The sequence below is a fragment of the Hippopotamus amphibius genome, chromosome 12 (genome assembly GCF_030028045.1).
Source record: "Hippopotamus amphibius kiboko isolate mHipAmp2 chromosome 12, mHipAmp2.hap2, whole genome shotgun sequence".
Taxonomy (NCBI): domain Eukaryota; kingdom Metazoa; phylum Chordata; class Mammalia; order Artiodactyla; family Hippopotamidae; genus Hippopotamus; species Hippopotamus amphibius.
In genome coordinates this window covers 79,149,614-79,175,904 of record NC_080197.1, presented here as the reverse complement: position 1 = coordinate 79,175,904, position 26,291 = coordinate 79,149,614, and the positions used below count along the sequence as shown (strand labels likewise).

The window sequence follows — 26,291 nt, the reverse complement described above, 5'->3', positions numbered from 1 at the left end:
GTGGTCACCAAGCGTTTCCCTCAGTGCCTGAATTACGGATGTGTGGACCACAGGCTAGAGGCTTGGAAGGAAAACAGCTGGAGGAGTCCTCCCCACTCACTTTTGTTTTAGCAATTTTATTACAGAAGAATTGGCTTACAATAAATTGCACACATGGGAAGTGCACAGTTTGATAAGTTTCGACATAGGTAACACCCTTGAAACTATCACCGCTATCAAGATAATGAACACACCCACCACTCCCCCAAATTTCCTCCTGCCCCTTTCTCCCACCCCTGACTTCTGTTACCCCATCCCAGTGCACCCACAAACCTGTTTTGTTTTTTAAAAATATAACTATTTTCCAGCTTTATTGATAGACTATGGACAGTAAGTTTAAGATGTACAACACGATGGTTTAATACACGTATATATTGTGAAATGATTACCACACTAAGGTTACTTGACACCTTCATTCCTTCATATAATTACTTTTTTTTTTTGAGGGGATGTTGACAACATTTAAGATCTACTCTCTTAAGAACTTCCAAGTATATGAGAAAGTATAGTTCACTGTAGTCACCATGCTGTATGTTACGTGCCCAGAAATTGTGCATCTTATAACAAAGTCTGTACCCTTTGACGAGCACCTCCCCATTTCTCCCACCCCCAGCCCCAGGTAACTACCATACTACTCTCCGCCTCTATGAATCTGACTATTTTTAGATTTCACACATGAGTGAGAACATATAGTATTTACTTCCTCTGTCCGACCTATTTCACATAGCATAATATCCTTGAGATCGATCCATGTTGGTTGCAAAACGTGGAATTTCCTTCTTTTTATGGCTAAATAATATTCTATTACACATATAGCATTTTCTTTATCCACGCATCTGTTGAGGGACACTTACGTCATTTCCAGGCCTATTTTCTGTCACAGTGCATTAGTTTGCATTTCTTAGAATTTTCTATGAATGGAATCACGCAGTATGTACTTTTCTTTCCTTGGCTTCTTTCACCCAGCATAGTTACTTTGAGATTCATCCATCTTTTTCATGTCTCAGAAGTTCCTTCGTTGTTATTTCTGGGTAGTATTCCGTTACATGGATATATTACAATTTATCTATTCTCCTGTTGGTGGACATTTGGGTTGTCTCCAGGTTTTAGCTATTACAGATGAAACCGCTAAGAACATTTGTGTACACGTCTTCGTATAAACATACGCTTTCATCTCCTTTGAGTAGACACTTAAGTGTAGAATGACAGGATTATACGGTGGGTGCACTTTTAACTTTTTAAGAAACCACCAAACACATTTCCAAAATGGTTGTGCCATCTTACATTCTTGCCAGCAATGTATTCAAGTGCCAGCTTTTCCACAGCTTCGCCAATACTTGGTCACCCTTTTTAATTTTAATTTTTCTAACTGGTGTGTAAATTTACCTCATTGTCATTTAAATTTATATTGACTAATGATGTTGAACATCTTTTCATGTGTTTATTGGCAACCCACATATCTTTTCTGGTGAAAACCTGTTGACCATTTAAAAAAAAGTGTTTTTTTTTTTTTGTTTTCTTACTATTGAATTTTGAGACTTCTTTATATATTCTGGATACAAGTCCTTCATCAAATATGCATTTTGCAATTTTTTCTCATTCTGTCCTACATTTTTTCTTTTCTTAACAATGTCCTTTGAAGAGCAGAAGTTTCAAATTCTGATGAAGTGCAGTTTATCAATTTAGTTTTTTGACTCATGCTTTTGGTGTCACATGAAAGAAATTTTTGCTTAATCCCAGGTCTCATATATTTTCTTCTAGGAGTTTTGTAGTTTTAGGTTTTACATTTAGCTCTGTGATCCATTTTGGGTTAATTTTTGTAAAAAACGAAGGTATGGATTGAAATTCATTTGTGTGTGTGTATGTATCCACTTGTTCCAGCATCATTTTTTAAAAAGACTATACTTTCTCCAATGAATTGCCTTTACACCTCTGTCAAAAATCAATTGTCCAAATGTGCATGGCCCTATTGCTGGACTTTATTCTGTTCTACTGATCTATTTGTTTATTTTGACACCAAAACCACACTTTTAATTACTGTAGCCTTATAATAATATAAAAATAAGGTAGAGGTAAGCCTAAAACTTAGTTCTTCTTTTTCAGAGTTGTTTGGTTATTTTAGGTTCTTTGCATTTTCATACAAATTTTAGAATCTGTTTGTCAACTTCTACAAAGAAGTCTGCTGGGATTTTGATTGGGGTTGCAGTGAATCTATTGATTAATTTGGGAAGAACTGACATCTTAATAATATTGATTATTCTGACCCATGAACATGGTATGCCTCATCATTTATTTAGGTCTTCTTTAATTCCTCTCAGCAATGTTTTGCAATTATGAGTGTACGTATCTTTTACATCTTTTGTCAAATTTATTCCTAAATATTTCATCTTTTTTGATGCTGGTATAATGGTATTATTTGTTAAATTGTAATTTATAATTGTTCACTGCTAGTGTATAGAAATGCAATTGATTTTTTTATGCTGATCTTATATCTTGCAACCTCACTAAACTAGCTTATTGGTTCTAGCAGCTCTTTGGTACATTCCAAAGGATTTTCTTTCTTTTCTGTTTAAATACACTTTACTGAGGTATGACTGACATATAAAAAGCTGTACACATTTAATGTATACAACTTGATGAGTTTTGAGGTAAAGATACTCATGTGAAGGGACTTCCCTGGTGGCGCAGTGGTTAAGAATCTGCCTGCCAATGCAGGGGACACAGGTTCGATCCCTGGTCGGAGAAGATCCCACATGCCGAGGAGCAACTAAGCCTGTGAGCCACAACTACTGAGCCCACGTGCCACAATTACTGAAGCCCGTGCACCTAGAGCCCATGCTCTGCAGCAAGAGAAGCCACTGCACTGAGAAGCCCACACACCGCCACAAAGAGTAGCCCCCGCTTGCTGCAGCTGCAGAAAGCCCAAGCAGAGCAATGAAGACCCAACATAGCCAAAAATAAATAAATAAATAAATCTTAAAAAAACAAAACAAAACAAAACAAAAAAACATACCCTTGTGAAACCATCACCACAGTCAATGCCATAAACATATCCGTCACCCTCAAAAGTTTCCTTCTGTCCTCTTTTTTTTTAAAATAAATTTATTTATTTATTTATTGGCTGATTTGGGTCTTCGTTGCTGTGTGTGGGCTTTCTCTAGTTGCAGCTAGTGGGGGCTACTCTTCGTTTTGGTACGTGGGGTCCTCAGTGTGGTGGCTTCTCTTGGTGTGAAGCACGGGCTCTAAGCATGCAGACTTCAGTAGTTGCAGAACATGTGTCCTCTTTTTTTAATTTTAATTTTTTGTGTGTGATTAAGAACACAACATAAGATTTAGCACAGTTTTAAGAAAACAATGCAACATTGTTCACTGCAGGCACTAAGTTACAGCAGATCTCTAGGATTCATTCATTTTGCAGAACTGAAACTTTATACCCTTTGACCAACACCATCCTGTTCCCCCCTTCCTCAGACCTTGGTAATCACCATTCTACTCTCTGCTTCTATGAGTTTGACTGTTTCAGATCCCAAAGGATTTTCTACATAAGCTATGATGTTGTTTGCAAGTAAAGCAGTTTTATGTCTTCTTTTCTAATCCGAATAACTTTTAATTCCTTTTATTTCCTTCTTGCCTTGACCAGAATCAATATTGATGGAAACATTGTTGAATAGAAGTGGTAAGAAATAGTAAGACTAGAGTCCCTTGTCTTGTTCTCCATCTTAGGGGTTAAGCAGTCTTTCACCATTAAGTGTGATGTTATCTGTAGGTGTTTTGTAGATGCCCTTTATCACATTGAGGAAGTTCCCTTGTATTCATCATTTGCTGAGAGTTTTTTTTAATCAGAAATAGCTGTTAGATTTGGTCATGTAATTTTTTTACATTTATTGAAATGATTATATGGTTTTTCTTCTTAAATGTATTAATACGATACACTGATTGATTTTTTTGAATGTTAAAACAACTTTGTATTCCTGGGATAACTCCCACTATGTAACATATTATTCTTTTTATATATTGTTGGATTTGATTTGCTAAAATTTTGTGTAGAATTTTGCATCTATGTTCGTGAAAGTTTAATCTATAGTTTTCTTGTCTTTGCTTTCATTATCAGGGTCATGCTAGCTTTGTAGAATGAGTTGGAAAGGATTCCTTTTAAATTTTTTGGAAGAGATTGTATAGAATTGGTGGCATTTTTGCCTTAAGTGTTTGGAATGTTCCAAGCCCTGCATGAGCACCGTTTCGCTCAGTCTTTTTGAGTGATTCTTTCCCCTCTTGGGTAGTTTCCTCACACACCTGTGCTGACCAGCACTCAAACTCGTAAGGGACCCTCTGCAGACGTTTGGGTCTCTCTCTGCACTTCTCTCCTCCCTGGGACTCTATCCTGTGAACTCCCCGGCACTGTTGCCAGCAGATGGAGGCCTGTGGTGGAGAAAATGTCGGCATTTCTGGCATCAGGAGACTTGTCTCAGGCAAGGAATGTGAAAACAGAAGCAGAAAGGATTGCTGAAGGGAAATCTGATTTCGGTCTGCTAAAATTCCATCTCTAACATTGAAAGTAATCATGTCCTTGACAAAAATTATACAGTGTACACTGTGGGAACGCTCCAGGGTGTTTGTGACTCAATCAGCTTCTATGGCCACCAGTTATGTGTTACTTAGGCAGCAACTGAAACTGATGGGGAGCAAACTTTGGTAGGTATAGATGGAAACCTCAGCGTGAAGAAGGGGCCTGGCTAGGTCCTAAGTAACTTGGTGACACCTGATCTCTGCTGTGGTTTCAGACATCTAGACAGATGTCCCTGCAGTGTTGCACGGCCTCCATCCCCAGGATTCTGACTGGAAGCATGGAATGGTAACGAGGGGGAGATGAACATGGACCACAAGGAGGCTGGTGCCTCATAACGGATGGCCTGTTTCCCACCTGCAGGTGCCTTTTTCATCCCCTACCTCATCTTCCTCTTTACCTGTGGCATTCCTGTCTTCCTCCTGGAGACAGCACTGGGCCAGTATACCAGCCAGGGGGGCATCACAGCCTGGAGGAAGATCTGCCCCATCTTTGAGGGTGAGTAGCTCTATGCCTGACTCCAGAGTCTCTGCACCAGTGGTTAGAAACCTTATTTGGACTAATTGAGTGGTTTATCAGCAGTGCTGATGGAGATAAGACTTTGTGTCTTTATGTTAAACTCTCCAATGTGGTCCCAAGACTGAACTAATCACCCAGCCCATCAGAGGTTGGAGGAGAAGATGGGGACAAGGATAGGGCAGAGGCTTTAGCTAATAAGTAAAGTGCAAAGCTATTTTAGCTGTACGTATTTCAAAATATATAAAAATAATTTTGTTTTTCCTAACATATTTAATCAATTTGAAAGCATTTAAAAAGAGAATTTTAATGAGAAAAAAACTCATTAATAATTCTACCATCTTGGGAATTCCTTGCTGGTCCAGTGGTTAGGACTCAGTGCTTTCACTGCCAAGGGCCCAGGTCCAATCCCTGGTCAGGGAAATAAGATCCTGCAAGCCTTGCAGCATGGGGGAAAAAAAAAACAAAAACTACCATCTTGACACAATAGCTATTTAAAACTTAGGGTGCTTTAATATTTCTCTCTGTAATATTTTCTTTGTTTCTATTTTGAAATAATTATATGTTCATAGAAAGTTGCAAAGGTAGCCTAGAGAGGGGATTCCCTAGCTGTCCAGTGGTTAGGACTCAGCACTCTCGCTGCCAAGGGCCTGGGCTCGGTCCCTGGTTGGGAAACTGAGATCCCGCATGCCACATGGCACGTGGAGTGGGGTGGGGGGAAGTGACACAGAGAGGGCATGTGTACCCTTCACCCGGTTTTCCTCAATGGTGAAAATCTTATGCAACTACAGAACAATATCAACACCTGGAAACGGACATTGGTACAATCCACAGACCTTATGCAGGTTTCACCAGTTTCCGTGTACTCGCTTGTGTGTGTGTAGAATGCTGTGTAATTTTATTTATTCTGTAGCTATGTGCCACCACCACCACTGTCCCAGGACCACAGGGACCTCCATCCTGCTGCCCTTTCACAGTCACACTTGCCCCTCCCCTCCCCATCCCCAACCTCTGACAACCACTGACTTGCTCTCTGTCTCTACAGTTTTGTCATTTGGGGAGTGTTGTATAAATGGAGTCATACAATAGGTGACCTTTTGAGATTGAATTTTTCGCTCAGCATGATGCCCTTGAGATCCACCCCGGTTGCTCTTGTATCAATAGCTCATTCCTTTTTATTACTGAGCAGTATTCCATGCTGTGGATGGATGTCCTATGGTTTATTTAACCATTCACCCACTGAAGAACATTGGGGCTGTTTCCAGTTTGGAGAGATTTACTTCATTATTTCTTTCTCTCTGTATAAAGTTTGCATATCCATTAACATGAAATATACACAGTTTCTGTTTCTGTGTTTTTTTGTTTGTTTTTTTGTTTGGCCACACCGTGTGGCATGTGGGATCTTAGTTCCCCAACCAGGGATCAAACCTGTGCCCCCTGCATTGGGAGTGCAGAGTCTTAACCACTGGACAGCCAGGGAAGTCCCTCTGTTTTTTAGTTAGTTTTATTTTCCATTTTCTACACAACAGTCATTTGATCGCACAAACTTTCATCAGATGGATATAACACAATTTACTTAATAGTTCTCTGTTCTGGGCTTTTTGCTTATTTTCAATCACTTATGAAATTGTTATAGTCTACTATCATGTATCTTTGTAGAGGTAGCCTCCCCCCAGCCTTTTCGAATTACTTCTTTGGGATAAATTCCCAGGATTAGAATCACCGGATCAAACGGTGACCTGAGGTGATGTCTCCTGATCTGGCTTATTAAGTTGTCCTGCGGAAGGGTTATGCTGACGTGCACGTCACTGGACCTGAGTAAACATCTTCCCCCCGTATCGTTAACACCCCTGGTTCCCAAACGTGTCTACTGGAATCACCCCGAGACCTTCAGAACATCCCAAGACCTCTACCCCACCCCCAGATATTGTGATTAAATTGGCCTGGGGTCTGGTCTGGGCTTTGGAATTTTAAAAATATCCCCAGGTGATTCTACTACTATGTGGACAAGTTTGGAAATTGAGTTACATCATCTGTAAAAATGTTCAGTGAGTGTTGTAGATGCACAGTGATACCTCATCACTGTTTCATTTTGCACACCTACGATTACTAGGGAGGATGACTGTTTTGAGGACGTTCATTCACTGTGTATACGTGCTCCTCTATGCACTGTCTCTTCTGCTTTTAACGTGTATTTTTTTAGTTCAGAAATATACCAGATGAATTCCAGGGGACATTAGCTATTGGAATCTCGGAGTTAGCCTTACACATTTGTAAAACAGCTTGTAATCAGTGAACTTTCAGCACCAGTACAGATGGAAGCGCACAGGAAGCAGGCCAGGGCAGCAGGAGATGGGAGGAAAGCCCGTCCTAGCTGGGGCAGGCTGTACGGGCGGGAGGGTGTGGAGAGCCGGGAGCTCAGGCCCCACACCGCATGTCTTAGGACACTCACCGTAGAGTGCACACCCTCTCCTAAGCAGGGGCGGAGCCTGCCCAGTGTCCCCAGCCCAATCTGCCACCTCCTCTCCAGGCATCGGCTATGCCTCTCAGACCATCGTCATCCTCCTCAACATCTACTACATCATTGTCCTGGCCTGGGCCCTCTTCTACCTCTTCAGCAGCTTCACCATCGACCTGCCCTGGGGGAGCTGCCGCCACGACTGGAACACAGGTGAGGTCACCTCCTCCTACTCTGCCACGGTGACCAGGAGAGGGATTGTCCCTGTATCCCGGTACCCAGGCCCCATCCTTCACTTGGGACGCCCGAGAAACCTGCCAAGGAAGTCACAGATGGCTTACATCAAAGATAAGAGCGAGAATCCATCAGCATCACAGGCAAAATGTCACAGACTTATTAAAAAATTCATGTGTTCAATTGAAGATACAAGTGACTTCTTTTTATGCAGTTTAGGCCTTTATGGATTTTGATTTGACATATGATTAGTTTGATATAGATATATATTGTTTTCTCATTTGTTTGTTTCTCATGTCTTCTTTCTGATACTATTTTAGACCTTTCCAACTCCCAATTCATCGGGATTTAACCAAGCGATAAGCTGTTTTGTATAGCATCGCTATAATTTCCAATAGAAATTAATTTTCTTCTCTTTTAAGACAAGAGCCCCATGGCAATAGAACTCCTGAGTCTAATGAATTGAAAGTAAATGTTAAATTAAAAATAAAAATAACAAAACCTAGGGTAGTGCTGTCCAAAAGAACTATCTGTGGTGATGAAAGGTCCTTTGTACTTTCTGATATGGTAGTCACTGCCCTACTGAACAACGCAGGTGAACCCTGTCCTGTTCAGATCTTCAGCACTGCCTCTCGCTGCCAATGTCCGAACGCCTCTCATGCCCGTCAGTGAGGCCCTACCCGCGCCGTGATGAGCTTTTTCTTGTTCAGATAAGTTACTCAGCTCTGAGCTGGAGTGTGAATCTTTTACTCACTTGCCGGGGAAGCTCTGTTTTGCATGTTTATTCTGGTACTCAAGGCCCCCTTGCCCTCATATTTTATGCTGTCTCTCCAGGCATTCATTCCAACCACTTTGTCCCACTACTTGTCAAGTGAAAAGTCAAATCTTGGAGGTACCGCCCCTGATACCCTAAGACCCACTAGGTTCTTCTTAAGTGGGTCTGCTAGTGCCTGCACTGGCCGGGGCCTGACTGTGGCACTCACCCCGCTTTTCCTCTGTTTGTTGGTCTGGTTTTCCCAAGATCAGCAAGATCTTGAGGGCAGAAAGGGTATCTTCATCTCTACAGCCTTTGCACTTAGCATCATGAGCTCTCAAAAAATATCTGTGGACTGAATCAAGTTTTAAAAATCTGTTTTGTTCTAATATTTTCTTTATTATGTGTTTTTTCTTCCTTCCCCCTTCTTTCCTTTCTTCCTCCCTCTCTCTCTTTTCTTCTTTCTTTCCTTCTTTCTTCCTTCCTTCCTTTCTTTCCCTTCCTTTCTTTCTTCCCTCCCTCCCTCCCTCCCTCCCTTCTTTCTTTCTCTCTCTCTCTCTCTTTCTTTTCTTTCTTTCTTTCTTTCTTTCTCTCTCTCTTTCTCTCTTTCTTTTCTTTTCTTTCTTTCTTTCTTTCTTTCTTTCTTTCTTTCTTTCTTTCTTTCTTCCTTCCTTCCTTCCTTCCTTCCTTCCTTCCTTCCTTCCTTCCTTCCTTCCTTCCTTCCTTCCTTTCTTTCTTTCTTTCTTTCTTTCTTTCTTTCTTTCTTTCTTTCTTTCTTTCTTTCTTTCTTTCTTTCTTCTCTGTGCACTGAAATCTGCCCTAACAACCAGCTTCTCAGACGGGGATTTTATCCAGATCTCAGTGCAGTTTCTCTTGTAGAAATTCTGTGACTTTCTGGTGCCCAGGGGCTTGTCCTCAAGCCATCATCAGGCCTGTGTACCTCTGGTTGAGCTGGAGGTGGGGGGGAGCATCTCTGAGACAATTCTGAGGCAACTTCAATACCCAGGGCTTTGGCCCCATGACATTTTGGGCATTTCTCCTGGTGAGACTGGAGTCCTCAGAACCTAGCATTTAGTAGTACAGTACACCTCATCCTGTCCGGATGAAACAGCCCTTTCTGGGTGTGCTGAGGCTTTAAGGAAAGTGATTTTGTTTGGAGGAGAGAGGGCTCCACTGGCATCCCATCCTTCAGCAGACGTGTGTGGCACCCTGGCTCTACCCCAGGCTCTGTTCCAGGCACCGGGGACATGGTGAGGTGCAGAAACAGAGCTCCTACCCTCGTGGGCTTTCATTCTAGAGGCAGGATACGACATGAACAAAATCAGTGCCTCCCACGTGTCATAGTACAGGCAGTGTTGTGCAGAAAACTAAACGGGGAGGAGAGGCTGGGGATCTTAGGGGTGGGGGTGATAGGGTCTTTGGGGAAGACCTCCCTGACAAGGTGACACTGGGTCATGCTCTGAAGGAGGAGGGGGCCTGGGGGGCAGACACTAGGTAGGAGAAGCACCAGTACAGAGGCCCTGGGGTGACATTCATACATCCAGGAGGCAGCAGGGTGTGTGTGGCTGGAGTGGGGGTGGGGAGGGCAAGTGGGAGAGGAGGTCAGAGGTGATGGGGTAGATTGAATGGGACCTTGGAGGAGATGACGAGGTTTGGGCTTCTTTCTCTGAATGGGATGAGAAACGCTTTGGAGGGTTTGAAATGGGACATGACATAGAGTCATGACATGACTGAAGTTTTAGCAAAACCACTCTGACTGTTCTCTGGAGATTTGGCTCAGGAAGCAAGACGAGAAACTGGGCCATCAGGGAGCCGGGAGCCTTGGCAACCTGTACCGGGCTGGTGGTCTTGCCTGTAATGGGAAGGGTCAGAGCCCAGATATCCTGAAGGTGGAACATACGCAATTGCTGAGCTGGATCCCAGCTCTCACTTCATCACAGACAAGCGATGATGGGCCAGTTTTAAGAAGATTCGCTTTCTTGTGTGTATAGTGGGGGAAAACCCTCTCTGTCTCAGTACTGGGTTGGCCCAAAAGTTTGTTTGGGTTTTTCCATAAGATGTCATGGAAAAACCCAAATGAACTTTTTGGCCAATCCAATATTTCCCAGGATTATGGTCCTAAAAAGATGCAAAGAAGAGTGTGAACACTCTTTGTGAAAAGTCCATAGTCGTAGACGGGTAATTAAGAGCTGCTATTTATGGAGTGCCGTGCAGTCTCGTTTTCATTTACTCCCCTTATCAGTCCTACACAGGGATCTTCTCACGTACATTTAGAGGTGGCAGAAGCAAGGCTTAGAAAGCCACACAGCAAATAACAGGGGGTTCGGGATTCAAGACAGAGCCTTCTGACCTGTGCCTGTGCTCTTAGCCCTTGGCCACACCACTTCCCCAGAGGGCATCCTTACTGCTCCTCAAAGGTCGTGACTCTATACAGGACAGTGGCCCAGAAATATTCGTGTATTTGAAGCAAATGGTGTGCAAAGCATCATACTGATGCAGCCTGATTGTGCTTTAATTAGAACATGCAACCCCTCCCGTGGAGAAGTGGGAGAGGGTACAGTGGCTTTGTTGAGGTTATTTTGTGTTTTGTTTTGTGTTTTACTATGAGGATGTTTTGTTTAGACAACTTCAGCCCAGATACCTTGCTTCCCAGTCTCCTAAAATTTTGCCCCACTCTCTGGTCATGCCACATACTGGCCAGTGATGTTTCTCTCACTGCCCCCCCGACCCCGGACCCCCGACAGAGCACTGCGTGGAGTTCCAGAAGACCAACGGCTCCCTGAATGTGACCTCTGAGAACGCCACCTCTCCTGTCATCGAGTTCTGGGAGTAAGTGAGGCCCTTTCCCCATCCCAGTGTGGGTGGTGTGTCTCAAAGAAGGGCGTGCGGAGGGGTTCATACGGTGGTGACTGCAAGGGAAGAATTTCTGCTTCCTCCTTTGGTGGCCCCATCACCCAAGTGGCTTTTTCCCATTGTGCCTGTGTTTGTGGTTAACACAAGCCTGCTCTCAAGGCTCTCCTCAGACTGGGCCTGCCTTCCTGCCCCTGTGGGTCACCCCCACGTGTGCCCGCCCTCCTCTCTAGCTGTGTGTGTGTGTGTTGTGTCTACTGCCAGATATTGACATTCATCTAAGACATGATTCCTAATATCCAAACATCCTAACCCTCTGGTTGAGAAAATATGTGTTTGTGCCCCCTTCGCTGGGTTAAATTGGTACTCAGCCTCCTAGAGCAAACTTGCCTGGCAACAGTTTATCTTTGCCTCCCTCTCTGTCTACCCCCATCTCTGGGCAAAGGAGAGCCTCATGGATCAGGGTGAAGGAGCCGACAAACCTTTGGACCAGAGCGGGAGGCACAGCTCTGCCGCCCAGGACGAGCTGAGGCTAGCAGCGTAGGTGCAGCCGCTCACCCTTCTCTCCCCAGGAGGCGGGTCCTGAAGATCTCGGATGGCATCCAGCACCTGGGGGCCCTGCGCTGGGAGCTGGCCCTGTGCCTCCTGCTCGCTTGGGTCATCTGCTACTTCTGCATCTGGAAGGGGGTCAAGTCCACAGGCAAGGTCTGTGTTGGAGAGCCCCAGCCCCTCCCTTTTCAGGACCCCCTACTCCCCCCGGGGGGGGTCTCAGCCACCCAGGGGTTCCCCAAGTTGTACCTAGTCGGGGATGGGAGGGAATGACCCCATGAAGATTTCACGCAGCTCCCTTCCTTGATTCTGTGCCTCTTCTGGATTCAATCGCATGTCCTTCTGGTATTCGGGGGAAATGAAATGGAAGAGAGGGAGAGAGAGGCAGGAGGGACACACGGGAGGAATCTGATCTTGGAATACACCACGCATGTGGGCACATGGCAAACTGAACACAGTTCACGGCTCCCCGTTTCGTACAGCAGTCCTCTGGGAAAACAATCGTTACGACTATTAATCTCAACATGATTCTCAGCCAGCCTGAGACCCTGGGGAGACTCCTTGCCCTGGAGTGTGTGAGGGCATCCCGAGTTCTCCTGGAGTTCTGCCCTGGAGGCCTCTGACCAGGATTCCCTCCTAATCTGGCTGCCCAGCTATGCTAAGCTTGTAAGCTCTGTGGGGACAGGGGTCACGTATGACAGAGCTTTTTGTCCCTGACGACCCTTGCCACAGTTCTAAGCTCCTTGTTGGGAGTGTGCCTAAGTTCGCTCAGTCACTCTACAAATATTTGCCAGAGGGAGGGAGGGAGACTGGAGGCTGTGGCTGAAGGCAGAGGGGGGATGGAGATGAACAGCTGCGGGGTGAGCAGGAGGGAGCAGAAGGCAAGCTCCGTGACCTCTTTCGTGGGGTCGGCAACCCCCCTTCCTGCCCCTCCCCCCCCCCCCCCACCTCCACTGCTGGGCCTGCACAAGTTCCTTGTCTTCCCCATTGCCCCTTGGCCAGGTGGTGTACTTCACAGCCACCTTCCCTTACCTCATGCTGGTGGTCCTGTTGATTCGAGGGGTGACGCTGCCCGGGGCTGCCCAAGGAATTCAGTTTTACCTGTACCCAAACCTCACGCGTCTGTGGGACCCCCAGGTAAGAAGCACAGATGGGGGCCGTCCCTGCGCTCTGCTGGGCACCTCTGCCCCCGGCCGATCCAAGGCATCCGTGGTGGGGGTGTGTCCACACAGCATCCCCTCCCTGGCTCACAGCTGCCAGGGAGCCCAGGGGGCCTTGAGGCCCTCGTAGTGTTTGCTGGGGGTGGGGGGTGTGTGTGTGCTGTAAAGGCATCCTAACAGCCTTCCCCCCAGGCTCTCCCCTTCCCCCAACACCTCCTATCTCCTCTGGGCGTCCCCTTTCACAGGGAGCTGCCTCTCTCTTGCCTGACCTCCACCAGCCCCGCTGGTTCCCGCCCTCTGCCCACAGGGCCCCCTCCTGGCCGAGGTCCCCAGCCCCTCCCAGGGCCAGCTGGCTGGTGTCGAGTTTCCTGTCTGTGGTCCAGAGGCCCCCCGCCCCTTCTCTCCTAGTCCTTCCGACAGGGTCCCCCCTCCGGGAGGGGGATGCCTGCGGACCGAGGGTTTGGACAGCAGGGCCTGTGGTGAGAAACCTCGGCCGGGTTCTCGTCTTCTGTTTGGCAGCCCTTTGGACGGCCAGCAAAGCCAGGAGGGGCTGAGGGTGGAGGGGCCGAGGATGAGCATGGCCCAGAGCCCTGAATGGATCGGCCCGGCTGCGCCCGGGACCTGCCTCTCTGGCAGAGGTCACTTCCCGGGAGCCTCCTCCTGGGCCGGAAGGGGGCTGTGTCCCTGAAAGGGGCACCCAACTCAGGGCAGACCAGCAATTGGATGGCTTTTCAAACATTTTATTATTTTATTTTATTTATTTTTTAATAGTTTTTTAAAACTCTTTATTGAATTTGTTGCAATATTGCTTCTGTGTTAAATGTGTTGCTGTAATAACAGCTATTCTGTGCACCAAGGCCAAATAGAAATACGGAGACAGAGATTTTGCAGGAAGAGAGAGATGGCTTTATTTTTCTGCCAGGCAGACAGGAAGACACAGCAGGCAAGCGCCTCCAGAACTGTGCCCCCTGCTCCCCAGGAGTTGGGGAAGATTTTATGTGTGGGGCTTGCAGTCCAGGTAAATGATAAGAGTCCAGGTGGTGAAGATCTTGCACTATTTTCTTCTGCAAATTCATGGCCAAAGCTGGCAACAGGCAGTACAGCAACCGGGTCTGGCGTCCCTGAAGTTATCGGCTCACGACCTTCTTTCTGAACTGAAGAGTGCTACAGAGGAGTGGGGGGTGGGGGGTGGGGGAGAAATGCCAGGTGCAAGGTGTGAGTGGTAAGGAGTCAGAGAGTAATCAGCTTTGTGAAGGACAAGTCTAGCTACAAGCGTTTGTTAGCAGTAACAGCTAAAGAATAACCAAGATTGTTTAACTCTTTCAGCCCTGGTTATCTTTCTCCTCTAGCCTGTTTGAAGTTCTCTTTGTTTTCCTTGCTCCCAAGAGGAAAAAGAACAATCACTTCTATCTGCATTGCAACAATTTCTCCCACTGCTAGTTTATTCCTTCCACATCAGTGGAGAAACTCACTTCTATTTGTATTGCAACAAATGGTTTGTTTTGGCCCTGAGGCATGTGGGATCTTAGCTCCCCAACTGAACCCACACCCTCTGCACTGGAAGGCAGAGTCTTAGCCACTGGACAGCCAGGATTGTCCCTCAAACATTTTAATAGTAAGGCAATGGCACTGTCAAGGCTGAGAGGTGAGAGGGGGCAAAAGTGGGGGGAGCGCCCCCACCCAGGTCGCTCTGAGGCAGGGACTATTCCCATGGAAGCAGTGGCTCCCCTTGTGCAGAATTTGGGGTGGCTGTTCTCAAGCCTCCCAACCCTGCTGGACGAGTTACAAGCTCTTCCATCCTGAGTCCTGTGGCTTCCGTGGCTCCCAGAAGCAGCTTGAGCCCGGAAGCCTCCCCAGCCTCAGCCCAGGCCTTTCTCCATGACCTCTGGTGGGATGTGAGCGTACCCTCCCCCTGTTTCTGAGACCAATAGAGACACAGAGGCAGCCGCCTCATCTCCACGTGGGCCCAAGGGCTGCCGTCTGGCCTCAGAGCCAGACTGTAGAACCACAGCTGCTGAAGCTAGAAAACCCCCTACATCAGCTATGCAAACTCCTCGCTGCTCAGAGGAGCAAATGGGGCCCAAGGTCACAGGGAAGGGACGGCAGGCAGGGACCCAAAGTGCTGGTGGAGAGCAGACAGCGAGCAGGAGGTTGCGGGGCGGCAGAGCAGGGTGAGGCCTCGGAGGCGAGGGGGACAGGGGTAGGGTTTGGCTTGGATCCCTCAGGCAAGAGGCAGCCGCCGCGATTCTGGAGCGAGGTGTGGACCCGTGGCTGAGCCACAAGCTGCCATTGCTTGAAGGTCAGGCTGGGAAGGATGGGCGATGGGCAGGGAGACAGGCAGGTGGAGTGGAAGAGGAAAGGGAGAGAGGGTCCAGCATCTCTGGACTGATCTGTGGCTTCTGTGATTGGTGCCCTGTTTGTCCTGACCAGCTATTCGCAGCTAACAGCTGCTGAGCGCCAGCTACGGCCCTGGCATCGTTAAGAGGTTCACATGCATTATTTCAGCTAATCCTTGCCACCGACCAATGAGGTTTCCCCATCTTACAGACAGGCAATTAAGGCCTAGAGAGCTTAAAGACCTTTCCGTCCACACACCTGCACCTGGAATCCACGTCTGCGTGATGACAAGTCCCACAGGTTCTGCAGTCTCCTGAAGCCAAAGTCCCATCTGCTCATCTTTGTTTTTCTCTTAGCTCATTCATTCAGCAAAGATTTATTGAGCATCTATTATGTGCCAGGCATGTGTAGCGTTTGCTATATAATAGCTGCCAGCAAATATGAAGAAGATGGACCAGATAGCCTTACAACTCTGAGAGTTAAAATGTGATAATCCTGTGTCTGGATTACTGCAGGGAATAAGACCTCTTTCAGTCTTTTCTCCAGGACAGCATCCTTCCAACCCGGGCAGCTGTGGGCTGTGCAGGGAGCGATGTCTTCAGAGTCCTCTGTGGCCAGGGAGGGAGATGTTTCAAGAGCCAGGCTTGGTCCTAAGCTTTTGAGCAGCCTTATTAGCTGCTGTTCCTGGCCTCCTGCTGAAGCTGGCCTTTATGTCAGTGAGCAGCACAGCACCTGCCGCCAGAGCCCTAATCTAATGCAGTTGGCGCTCCCCAGGAAGTGTGACAATTCCAACCTGCATGTGCCTGGCACCTGAGAAAGGTGCAAAATTCCTACAGCACAAAGACCAGAGTGCCTTTCTCTGCCAAGCTCTTGGCCTGCAAGTGGAAGCCAGGCAGAGACACTCTTGGGTTTATCTCGTTGTTGGCCAGGCTGCTGTGCGGTGGGCGGGTTGCTGCCTCTCCCTGGCTCCCCAGCACCGTCTGTTTCCCACTGGGGAGCGGCCACGGGAGACTCCGCTGGTGCAGTATATGCTGGGTTCTGGCACTTTTTCTTTCCCTTGCCCTGACCCTGTATCTGTTCCAGTGCACTTTGGTAGATCGATAAGGACAGGAGGTTAGGGACAGCGTGCCCAGAGAACCCTTGTTGAACGTGTTAAATCTCTACCTTAAGCTCTTCCAAGAAAGGTGTGTTTAGGGAAGGAGGTTGGAGCCATCGATTAGAACGAGTCTTTTTATTTTGATGTCGTACATTGAAACCTATGGGACCTCATTCTCGCTGGAAGGTGAGTTGCCCCTTTAAAATAACAGCAACAACAAATAGCCCAACAGCTGACACATTTATTATATGCTTACTGTTTGCCACAGTTTAGTCCTCACCCCAACCCCACGAGTTAGGTGTACCCTCACTTCACGGATGAAGAAACTGGAGCTCAGAAAAATTAAGAAATTTGCCCCAGGCCACGAAACTAGCATGGAGGGGGAGCTTGGGTTTCATCCCAAGTCATCTTTTGGCTGTCTTCTGCCTTAATCACCATGATATACATTTCCCAAAGAATATGAATTATCTGGGAGTTTTAAGGGCTGCTTTTTATTATTCTAGAATTATTCCTGAAGTGGGATAGGGAACAAATATTTCTTTAGGTGTTAGGCATGTTACATACATATTTATGTTTATTTATTTTACTCATTTTATTTCTTAATATACCCATTTGTTATTTTACTTATACCCATTTTCCTGATGAGAAAAGTGAGGTTCAGAGAGGTTAAATGATTTGCCTAAGATCACACAGCTAGTGATTAACAGAGGTAGGAACTGAACGCAGTTCAATTTGACTCCAAAGCCCAGGCTTTTTCCATTACATACAATTGCCTTCCTGCAAATAGTAAATATAATATACAATAGTCCTAGGGTTGGAATCTAGGTTGAAAATAACTTTCCTGGAACTTCTAGAAAGCTCTTTTTTCCTCCATCCCTTCCCCCCGCCCCCACATCTTTTTAGCCCACTCTCCCCCAAGCATTTGTCACACTTGTATCGTTGGGCAGTCTTCTGCGCCAGCCAAACACACATTGGAGCTTTGTTCCCGAAACCAAGGCTCCTGGACCAGGCAGGTGGCGGGTCACCTGCGGAAGGAATAGAATGGCTTGCTCTGCTGCCGCACCGCCCCCTGCCCAGCCCCCCCCCACCCCCCCGGCAGCTGCTCGGAGCTGGCTCCCCAGCCTCCAGCCAGGGGCCTTGGCCACAGGCACCGTGTTTGACCCTTGTCCTCTGAACTCTCAGTCCTCCGGCTGCCTCTTCCTTTGTTCTCCTCAACCTTTCCTCCCACCTGGGTCTTAGTCTGTCCTCCTCAGGGCAAGGTGACCTAAGTCACAGTTTCTCTTACTTCTTCTAAAGCCCAGGTTGGCAACACTTCCTAACCGTGGGGTCTGCATGCGGGCAGCCACGGAATGTCTCCGAGGAAACAGGAAGTTTCCGTGTGGACGGTGGGTCAGGCTGCAGCCCGAGCCCCACCAGTGACCTTCGGACCAGAGGCCACTGGGTTTTCCTGGGAGGACTCTCCTCACAGGATCTGGGGCAGTTTTAGAACAGGAAAGGATCTGAGATGAGAAGGAGCAAGCCGGCTCCCCGAGGCACGCCCTCGCCAGGGGCACCCGCGGAGTTTTGTGGCAGCCCCGTCCTCGGTCCTCTCCTGTCATTGCTGACCCTCCCTCCTCCAGCTTCGGAAGTAAATCCCGGGACCCCCGTCCTTTCCCCACGATGACTTTGCCTCAGGTTTAAAAAAGCTCCCCTGGTGTTTGCTATCTCCTTGCTGGCCCTGGCCCCCCGGGGGTCTTCCTCTGTGCTTCCTGCCCTGCACACCCTGTCCCTGGGGGCGGCTCCTGCCTGCCAAATACCCTGGCGATGGGGGTCCCCGTGGGCGGGAGGGGCAGAAGGTTAGAGTCAGTCTCCCCCTTTTTTCACCCTCTTTCCTGCTCTGTCTCCACCCCTGCAGAAGTGGAAACAGAGCAGGAGGAGAGAGTGCCCAGGGTGGATGCCAGTTCTCAGGGGCTGGAAGGCAGGGATTCCCACATCTGACTGTTCATGAGGGTCACCTAGGAAGCTTTGAAACCATAAAGGTTTCCAGGTTCTCCTCTAGGCCTCGTTCAGGGTCTTAACTAGGAAATGCTGGCTGAGGAATCTGTGTCCTGATGTGCTCTGCTGGCGTGGGGGCCCTCGGACCCACCACAGTGCCAAGGAAAATGGGCATTTGTGGGGGGTGAGTGGTGAGAGAGAGCAAAGGAGGTTGGGGGGGGTGGTCGTGAGGGTTGGGGGGGTGGCAGGGGTGGGAAGGGTAGGGGCTGAGGAGCTATACACAGAAGCAGCTGAGGCTTTGGTGCCCGTGGGCCCTGGGAGCCCGATGTTAGTGGAAGGAGAGCAGGGGCTGTTTGGGGGCTGCTGGGGAGGGTGGACACAAGACAAGAAACGGAAGTGTTAGGACAGCAGCTGGCGATGTCCGCAGCCAGCACGTCCTCTGAAGGCAGGAGGTGCCTGGGGAGGGTCTGGGGTCCCAGGACCCCACCTCCTGCAGGACTGCAGCGTTGCCGAGTCCCGTTTGCCTTGATTCTCTTTCTCTTTGGGATGTTATTCTAGCTGTTAAATCTGAATCATAACACGTACAGGCTGGGCCAGCCAGCTGAGATAATAACGGGAACCGCCATACCCTATGTTTCACTGGAGAGCGATCTTCCCCCCAAGGAGTACAAAGCCCTTTACAGATGACTTCTGCTCATCCTCTTGACTCTTTGTGAGCTGAGGCTCACCCTTCCTATTTTTCAGAGGATTTTGAGGCACGAGGGGGAAAGGTACATGCCCGGGAAGGCACTGAGGCTAAGGACCCACATCCCTAGAAAGCCTGTCCCTGGGTTCCTTCCAATCTCGGCACACCGCCGGGGGGCTGGGGTGGGAGAAAGTGGAGGCAGAGCCCTGGACTTTGTTTCCATTATAGCAACGTGCGGCCAGGCCTCACTTGATTCCAGAGCACCTGCCCGCCGGGCACCATCGTGGGTCCTTTAGTCTTCCTCCAGTGCCTGATACCTGTGCCATCTTGGTGGTACCCAAGAAACTCTGTCTAGGGGCCCAGGAAGTTGAGCCCATCAGGATAGCATGGTGGCAGGGGTCCCTGCATGGGCCGAGGGCAGGGCTCTGCCACCCCCAGCCCGTGCCTGGCCCGGCCGTGGGCCTGTGTGGGCCACTGGAGCCCAGACGGCCTGGCTCCCCTGAGGCGCAGCTCTCTTGCCTTTTCCCTGCGTAGGTGTGGATGGACGCGGGCACCCAGATCTTCTTCTCCTTTGCCATCTGCCTAGGGTGCCTGACGGCCCTGGGCAGCTACAACAAGTACCACAACAACTGCTACAGGTGAGTGGGGGAGGCGGGGCCTCAGTGCCTGTCCCTCCAGATGTGCTAGATCAGGGGAGATCTGGAGGGTGCACCAGCTCATGGATTTCCCCACTCCCCACCTGCCTTCACCCCACTCCCCAACTCCCCAGAGCGGCCAGGTGCTGAGAGGAGCCAGTGGCGGTATCTGCAGAGGGGTTGCTTCCCGCAGGACAGGATGGTGGTGGTTGGCTGGGACCCCAGCAGGGCCCAGCCCCAGGCTAATGTAGAGGGCAGTGGGCACAGGTGGGCAAGCAAATCTGCTGGGGAGTGAGTCACGCCATGGAGCCTGGTCCTGCCTGCTCGGTACCTGAGCCCCAGCAAACACTGAGTCCCCTCCCTGTGGCTCCCTTGGGCCCACCTGGCTCGTGTCAGAGAATTTAAGCCAATGTTAATATTAGCTAAAATAAACATATCTTGCATTTCAAAATTGAATTTAGGTGAGTAAGGAGCATCTGTTGCTTGGGTTCTCCATGCCCCTTTCCTCTCCATTAATGTGCCAGGCTGGCTGTGTCGCAGGGGCAGTGTCCCAAGAGGTGCGGTGGCAGCACAGCGAGAGGGGAGGCTGTGCGGACGTGGCAATGTTTAGATTCTGTTGCTTCCTTAGAGCCTCGTTCTTGCAGGATGACCGTGGGTTAGTCCAAGTCTGAGCCCATGGAGTCCGGGGACAGAGCCAGCCCCTTGGGCGCCCTCTGCCCCTGCTGAGCAGGTGGTGTCCCCCGGGGTTCCAGGGTCCCAGCCTGAGGCACTGGCCGCTGCTCTGACCCACCCATCCCCACCTCCCTGCCCCGCCCGCAGGGACTGCATCGCCCTCTGCTTCCTCAACAGCGGCACCAGTTTCGTGGCCGGGTTTGCCATCTTCTCCATCCTGGGCTTCATGTCCCAGGAGCAGGGGGTGCCCATCTCTGAGGTGGCAGAGTCAGGTGAGTGTGCTTTGGGGGGTGGGGAGCCCGAGACAGGGGATTCTGTGAGCCCACCGGGATCCTTAGGTGTTTCTACTGTCACCTGCACTGCGGGTGACCTTTCAGTGGCTGTGTCCTGGGAAGACCTGGGATGGACTTAAACAGCAATTTCAGCTTCAAAGGCAAACATTTTCCTTCCCACCCCGGCCTCTAGTTACTCATTCTGGAGGCAACCAGTGTTAGCAGGTTCATATTTTTCCTTCCAGAGATAGTTTAGGCTTTTATGAGAAAAAGAATACACACACATCTGCATATACACATTCATACACGCGGACATATTACTGTTTCTATTTCTTACACATTGTAACAACCAATCAGTAAGGTGCTCTATACACTGTCCTTCCTGTCTTGTTCCCGTTAAAGTGTGTCTCAGAGGTAAGTTAACGTGGAGTTTCCTCCTTTAAGCGCCTGCCTTCCCACCATACAGTGCTGCTGTTGCTTTTAAATAAAATCACAGACAGGTCCCCCATCTGGGTGCGTGGCCAGGGATTGCCCTGCTCACCCCCTATGCCTGCGGACCACCCACTTGCACCTGTAACAAGGTGATTTTGATCGTGGGGCTCACAAGGTCCCCCCTGTCACACAGGGTGCTGGGCACCAGGCAGCTGACATCTCTGGTTCTTATTAAGGACGATCATATTTCTCTTTCACGAAGCGCTGCTCTATGTCAGGCTCGGTGCCAGGTGTTTGCCAGTGCCTCGCCATAGAGGCGGGTCCCGGCAGCGCGGGAGGTGGGCTGAGGAGCTGACCACCGTCCCCGGTCACACGGTCATACCCTTCCTTCCAAAGGAAGCTTCCTATCGAGGACCCGGGTGCTAACATGTGACCTGTTCCTGCCGTTTGAGCCAGACAGGGTAGCATTAATGTGTTTGAGAGGATGCGTGTTGGGGGTATTTGACTCATGCCAGCGCACCTGCTGTAGGGCGACAGAAAAGGCTCAGGGTGCACAGGTGGTCAGCGGTGGCCCCAGACCCAATCTAGTCTTGGAGGTATTTCTTAAACTTTACAGAAAGCGTAGAGCCATTGGCTTCAGGCGGCATGACGGCTCCAGGTCCGTCAGGCCCCACTGCTCCCTCCTTTTACACTGGGGCAGCTTCACAAGTGCCTGGCCCCTGAGCTCTTTTTAAGTTTGAAACCTCTCGTTTGGGGGCAATAGATCTGGAGAGTAAGCCCTGAGGATTTGGGGTGGAACTTACAGAAATGCGGATGACAGGCCCGCTCCCTATTTTCCAAAGCTCTTTGAAATACCCACAGCCTTTAGGTTCTTTTCCTGCCAATGAGAAAACAGTGGGCTGTGCCTTGCAGGTCGGGGACCCGGTCGAGGTTTGGGTGGCTTCTTCTGGGTGAGGACGGTGTTGCCCAGTATCCCACACTGGGAAGCCCGTCTCGTGGTGGCACCGGGCCGTGTCCCTCTCTCCCTGCTGCAGGCCCCGGCCTGGCCTTCATCGCCTACCCCCGGGCTGTGGTGATGATGCCCTTCTCCCCACTCTGGGCCTGCTGCTTCTTCTTCATGGTCGTCCTCCTGGGACTGGACAGCCAGGTATCAAGAGGTGGCCACTCAGAGCCAGAGAGACAGTGTGCGCGCGCGCACTGGGGGCAGGGAGCAGTGGACATGACGGTGAACCTGATGTCCCGGAGGCCCTTCAGACAGCTGGGGGCTGGGCACGTGTCAGGAGTGGATGCCCTTCCAGGGACCGAGGGGAGCTCTGGAGGGCGGGTCCAGCACCAACCATGCAGGGACAGCTCCAGGGCTGTCGGGAGGCCGGCGGAGCTGCCCGGGAGGCCATGAGCCAGAGCTGGTGGATGGAGCTTCTCGTGGGGGCTCTCGCCCTTCAGTTCTTCACCCTTTCGTCCAGTTTGTGTGTGTGGAAAGCCTGGTGACGGCGCTGGTGGACATGTATCCCCGTGTGTTCCGCAAGAAGAACCGGAGGGAGGTCCTCATCCTTGCGGTGTCTGTCACCTCCTTCCTCTTCGGGCTGGTCATGCTCACAGAGGTGAGAGTCTGGGAAGCTTGCAGGTGGGGGCCCAGCAAGGAGGGGGAGCCAAGGTGGGGGAGCAGGGCGAGCAGGTGGGAGGGTGGATAGGGAAGGCGCAGGAGGAAGGGGAGCAGGTCTCCACCTTCTGGGCTTCAGGGCCCCGGGGGTCTGGTCCTTTCCCACCCCAGGAAGCACTGACCACCAATTCTGGGCATGGCTGAGGGGTGCTTTGGTTCCACGGAAGCTGAGAGGTATACAAGTCTTGGGTTGGGAAAAACCGCCTCTCCAGCAAGATCCCACGAGTTCCCAGGCAGCTGACCCACGTCCCAGGGACAGACTTCAAAGGCAGAAAGGGAGCCCTGGTGTGGGTGACACTCCAAGTGACATCTCAAGGGAGAAGGAGGGAGATGGTGCTCGTCAGCTTAGATTCCCATGCCGGCCCCATCCTGATCTTCCACCAAAACAACGCACACGGTCTTGGACTTCTGGGTCAACCCTTAATGTTCTCAGGGACGAGCTAACAAGGGCTGTTTCATTCATCTTCCTTCTAAGAACAATAATAAAACATTATTATTGTCCCATGTCTGCCTGGTGCTTTACAGTTTACGAACTACTCTTATAATCTCTGCCTCCTGTGATCCTCCCCACCTCTGCTCTATGCCGCGAGGGTGCCTGTTTCCTCGGGATACAGTTCTGTTTCTCTCTCCTCCCGGCAGGGCGGTATGTACATCTTTCAGCTCTTTGACTACTACGCAGCCAGTGGCATGTGCCTCCTGTTCGTGGCCATCTTTGAGTCCCTCTGTGTGGCGTGGGCCTATGGTGAGTGACTCTTCCCGTGGTCCTGACCCCATCACTCGCCTCTGCCCAGGGCTCTCAGACAAAAGAGAGACATCACTGCTCCCCTACCCAACCTCAAAAATCTCAAGGGTCCCACCTACATTGGAACCATTGGAAAAGCCCCCTAGAGGCGGCCTTGTCCACCCTCCTGGTGATGGCTGCCCCAGACCACCCAGGTGGGCCTGTATCCTGTCCTATCCAGAGCGTTTCAGCCTTTAACAACCTTGATCATCAGAAAGTTCCTGCCTTTGCCTAAGCCAAGTTCTGCCCACGGCTGTTCATGCCTATGAATTCCACCCAGGGAAGAGTCTTCTCCCAGCAGGGATTTGAGAAGACAACCATGATGTCTTTTACTGGCTGGTCCTTGCCCTTCCTGGTCAGTGTGGTCCCCATCCTGATGCGTTGGATTCTAAAGGATGTCCCTTCCCCCCTTCTTTCTCTTCTTTGTGGCAGGAGCCGGGCGCTTCTATGACAACATTGAAGACATGATTGGGTACAGGCCGTGGCCCCTTATCAAATACTGTTGGCTCTTCCTCACACCGGCTGTGTGCATAGTAAGATGACTTCCGGGAGGAAAGCCAGATGAAGGGAGAGAGATGGTGGTGCAGGAGGGTAGACGGCTCGTTAACCCTAGAAGGGACTTCTCCGTTGGGATTGAAAATCATTAAAATGTTTCATTCATCCTCCTGTTGGGTTCTAGAAAATGCCAGCAGGATAGTGTCTTCCTTTCCATTTCACAGAAGGATAGACTGAGAGCCAGGATGTCAGATGGCTTGACTAACACCACAGTGTGTGTCTAATGTAGCAGGTGTATCAGGCTGCTGAGAACAATACTCATTGATAAGCACCGAGATAACAATAGCAGTTCCAGAGCACTTACTTCCCACCGGGCACAAAGTGCTTTACACATTTAACCCACTCAATCCTCATAAGAACCCCAGGAAGTAAGAAGTACCATTATATTCACTTTTCAGGTGAAGCTGAAGCCCCAGAGGTTAAGCAGTTCACCCAAGCTGGAAGGTGCCCGAGAGCTGGGCCTCAAGCCCGGGCAGCTTGGTTCTGGAGTCTGGACCCGAGCCTCTACACGCTGCAGCTCTGGCTTTACCTGTGTCAGTAGCGCCTACTGTGTGCAGCATATGATGAGGCCAGGGGGAGCTCGGGCATGACCCCTGCCCTCAGGTGCTCACAGCCATGCACACAGTCATGTCCCAGTTGAGAACCAACCATGTGTGGAGATGCCCAGGGGCACAGGGACCCTGGAGGGACAGGATGGGTGCCCCGGAAGTACCTCCTGGGCGTGTGGATTTTGAGCAGATGTAGATGTGTGAGGTTGGAGGCAGACTGGCCCAGCTGGCCGGGGGGACCCATGCTCCCCCAGCCGCGTCTCTTCTACTCTCACCCTCAGGCCACCTTCCTCTTCTCCCTGATCAAGTACACCCCACTGACCTACAACAAGAAGTACATGTACCCATGGTGGGGCGATGCCCTGGGCTGGCTCCTGGCTCTCTCCTCCATGGTCTGCATTCCTGCCTGGAGCTGCTACAAACTCAGCACCCTCAAGGGCTCGTTCAGAGAGGTAGGGAGCTGGTGGGGAGGAGAGCAGTCAGAGGATGAGCCGGGGTCCCCTTGTTGGCAGGTGGTTGCCTGCCTGGGTAGCAGCTGGCACACAAGAGGCCCAGGGACCCTGGTGTGGGTAGCAGGGAGGGCCAGAGTGAGTGCTGAGTGTGAGCAGTCTCAGGAAGAGACAGGATGCCTCGAAGACACCGCTGTGGTTAGAGCCCTGGCACCCGGAGGCAGGTTTGTTTGGGGGCGGGCAGCGATGAGGGAGGCTGGCAGACTCGCCCCCGCCCTCCCCAGCTCATGACAGCCACTTCCGCTCTGCTTGCAGAGAGTTCGCCAGCTCATGTGCCCAGCTGAGGACCTGCCCCAGTGGAACCGAGCGGGACCCTCCGCCCCGGCCACACCTAGGACATCGCTTCTCATACTCACAGAATTGGAGTCTCACTGCTAGAGGCCAGGCCCTGGGACCATGGGCCAGTGAGCCTAGCTGTGGGGACAGTTGCAGAAGAGGGGACATGTTGGATCCATCTCTGAGCTGGGCACCTCCCACCCCAGCTTCCCTGCTCCAGGGGCGGCTGGACAGGTGTGAAGGGCCAGGATCAAGAGCATCCCTTTGAGAGGGGCCTTGGGAGGCTGGGTGAGGCTGGGGGCGGGGGACGGCAAGAGCTGCGTTTGGCTTCCCTTCCTTCCATTAAATCCACGTTCTCCCCACCAGCTGCCAGCAGTTCCTCCTGGTTTCTGCCCCCTCAAGCCCCGCCCCCCGCCCCTCCCCACCTCCGTGCTGCCTTGCTCACCTCCTCACTTTAAAGTGGGGCTTCAGGACCCACCCCACCCTGCCCGTCTCTCTTTCCCACACTGAGTTCTCCTTGTGGACCACAAGCTGCTGTGGAAGAGGGGAGATGGGGCCCAGCCGAGGTTCTCAGACCCGACCCTCGGCCAGAGGGGCTGTCTCACCTCTGTCCATACCCCACCCCCCTTCACTCTGAGGAATAAGAAAGGCGATGGAGGGGAGAAAGAGGAGGCATCCGATTCCCCGCTGGAGGAAGGAGGAGGAGAGTGGCTGGGCCTCTTCGCGCCCGATTTC

At 50.4% G+C, this 26,291-nt stretch overlaps 1 protein-coding gene across 2 annotated transcripts in view; it reads left to right on the top strand.

Annotated features, from left to right (window-relative positions):
- SLC6A13 (solute carrier family 6 member 13) overlaps positions 1 to 25,864 on the top strand; it is a 43,099-nt gene extending 17,235 nt beyond the window's left edge. The window contains exons 5-17 of one of the 2 annotated variants that reach the window (XM_057703623.1): positions 4,967 to 5,101; positions 7,650 to 7,790; positions 11,310 to 11,394; positions 11,988 to 12,120; positions 12,967 to 13,101; positions 19,751 to 19,854; positions 20,671 to 20,795; positions 22,262 to 22,374; positions 22,691 to 22,828; positions 23,527 to 23,629; positions 24,101 to 24,201; positions 25,053 to 25,223; positions 25,536 to 25,864. In XM_057703623.1, the coding sequence (XP_057559606.1) occupies positions 4,967 to 5,101; positions 7,650 to 7,790; positions 11,310 to 11,394; positions 11,988 to 12,120; positions 12,967 to 13,101; positions 19,751 to 19,854; positions 20,671 to 20,795; positions 22,262 to 22,374; positions 22,691 to 22,828; positions 23,527 to 23,629; positions 24,101 to 24,201; positions 25,053 to 25,223; positions 25,536 to 25,658 (1,607 nt within the window). In that variant the 3' untranslated portion in view covers positions 25,659 to 25,864. The remainder of the gene's footprint in view (positions 1 to 4,966; positions 5,102 to 7,649; positions 7,791 to 11,309; positions 11,395 to 11,987; positions 12,121 to 12,966; positions 13,102 to 19,750; positions 19,855 to 20,670; positions 20,796 to 22,261; positions 22,375 to 22,690; positions 22,829 to 23,526; positions 23,630 to 24,100; positions 24,202 to 25,052; positions 25,224 to 25,535) is intronic. The other variant, XM_057703624.1, reaches the window with a different exon arrangement.
- The last annotated feature ends 427 nt before the right edge of the window (positions 25,865 to 26,291 follow it).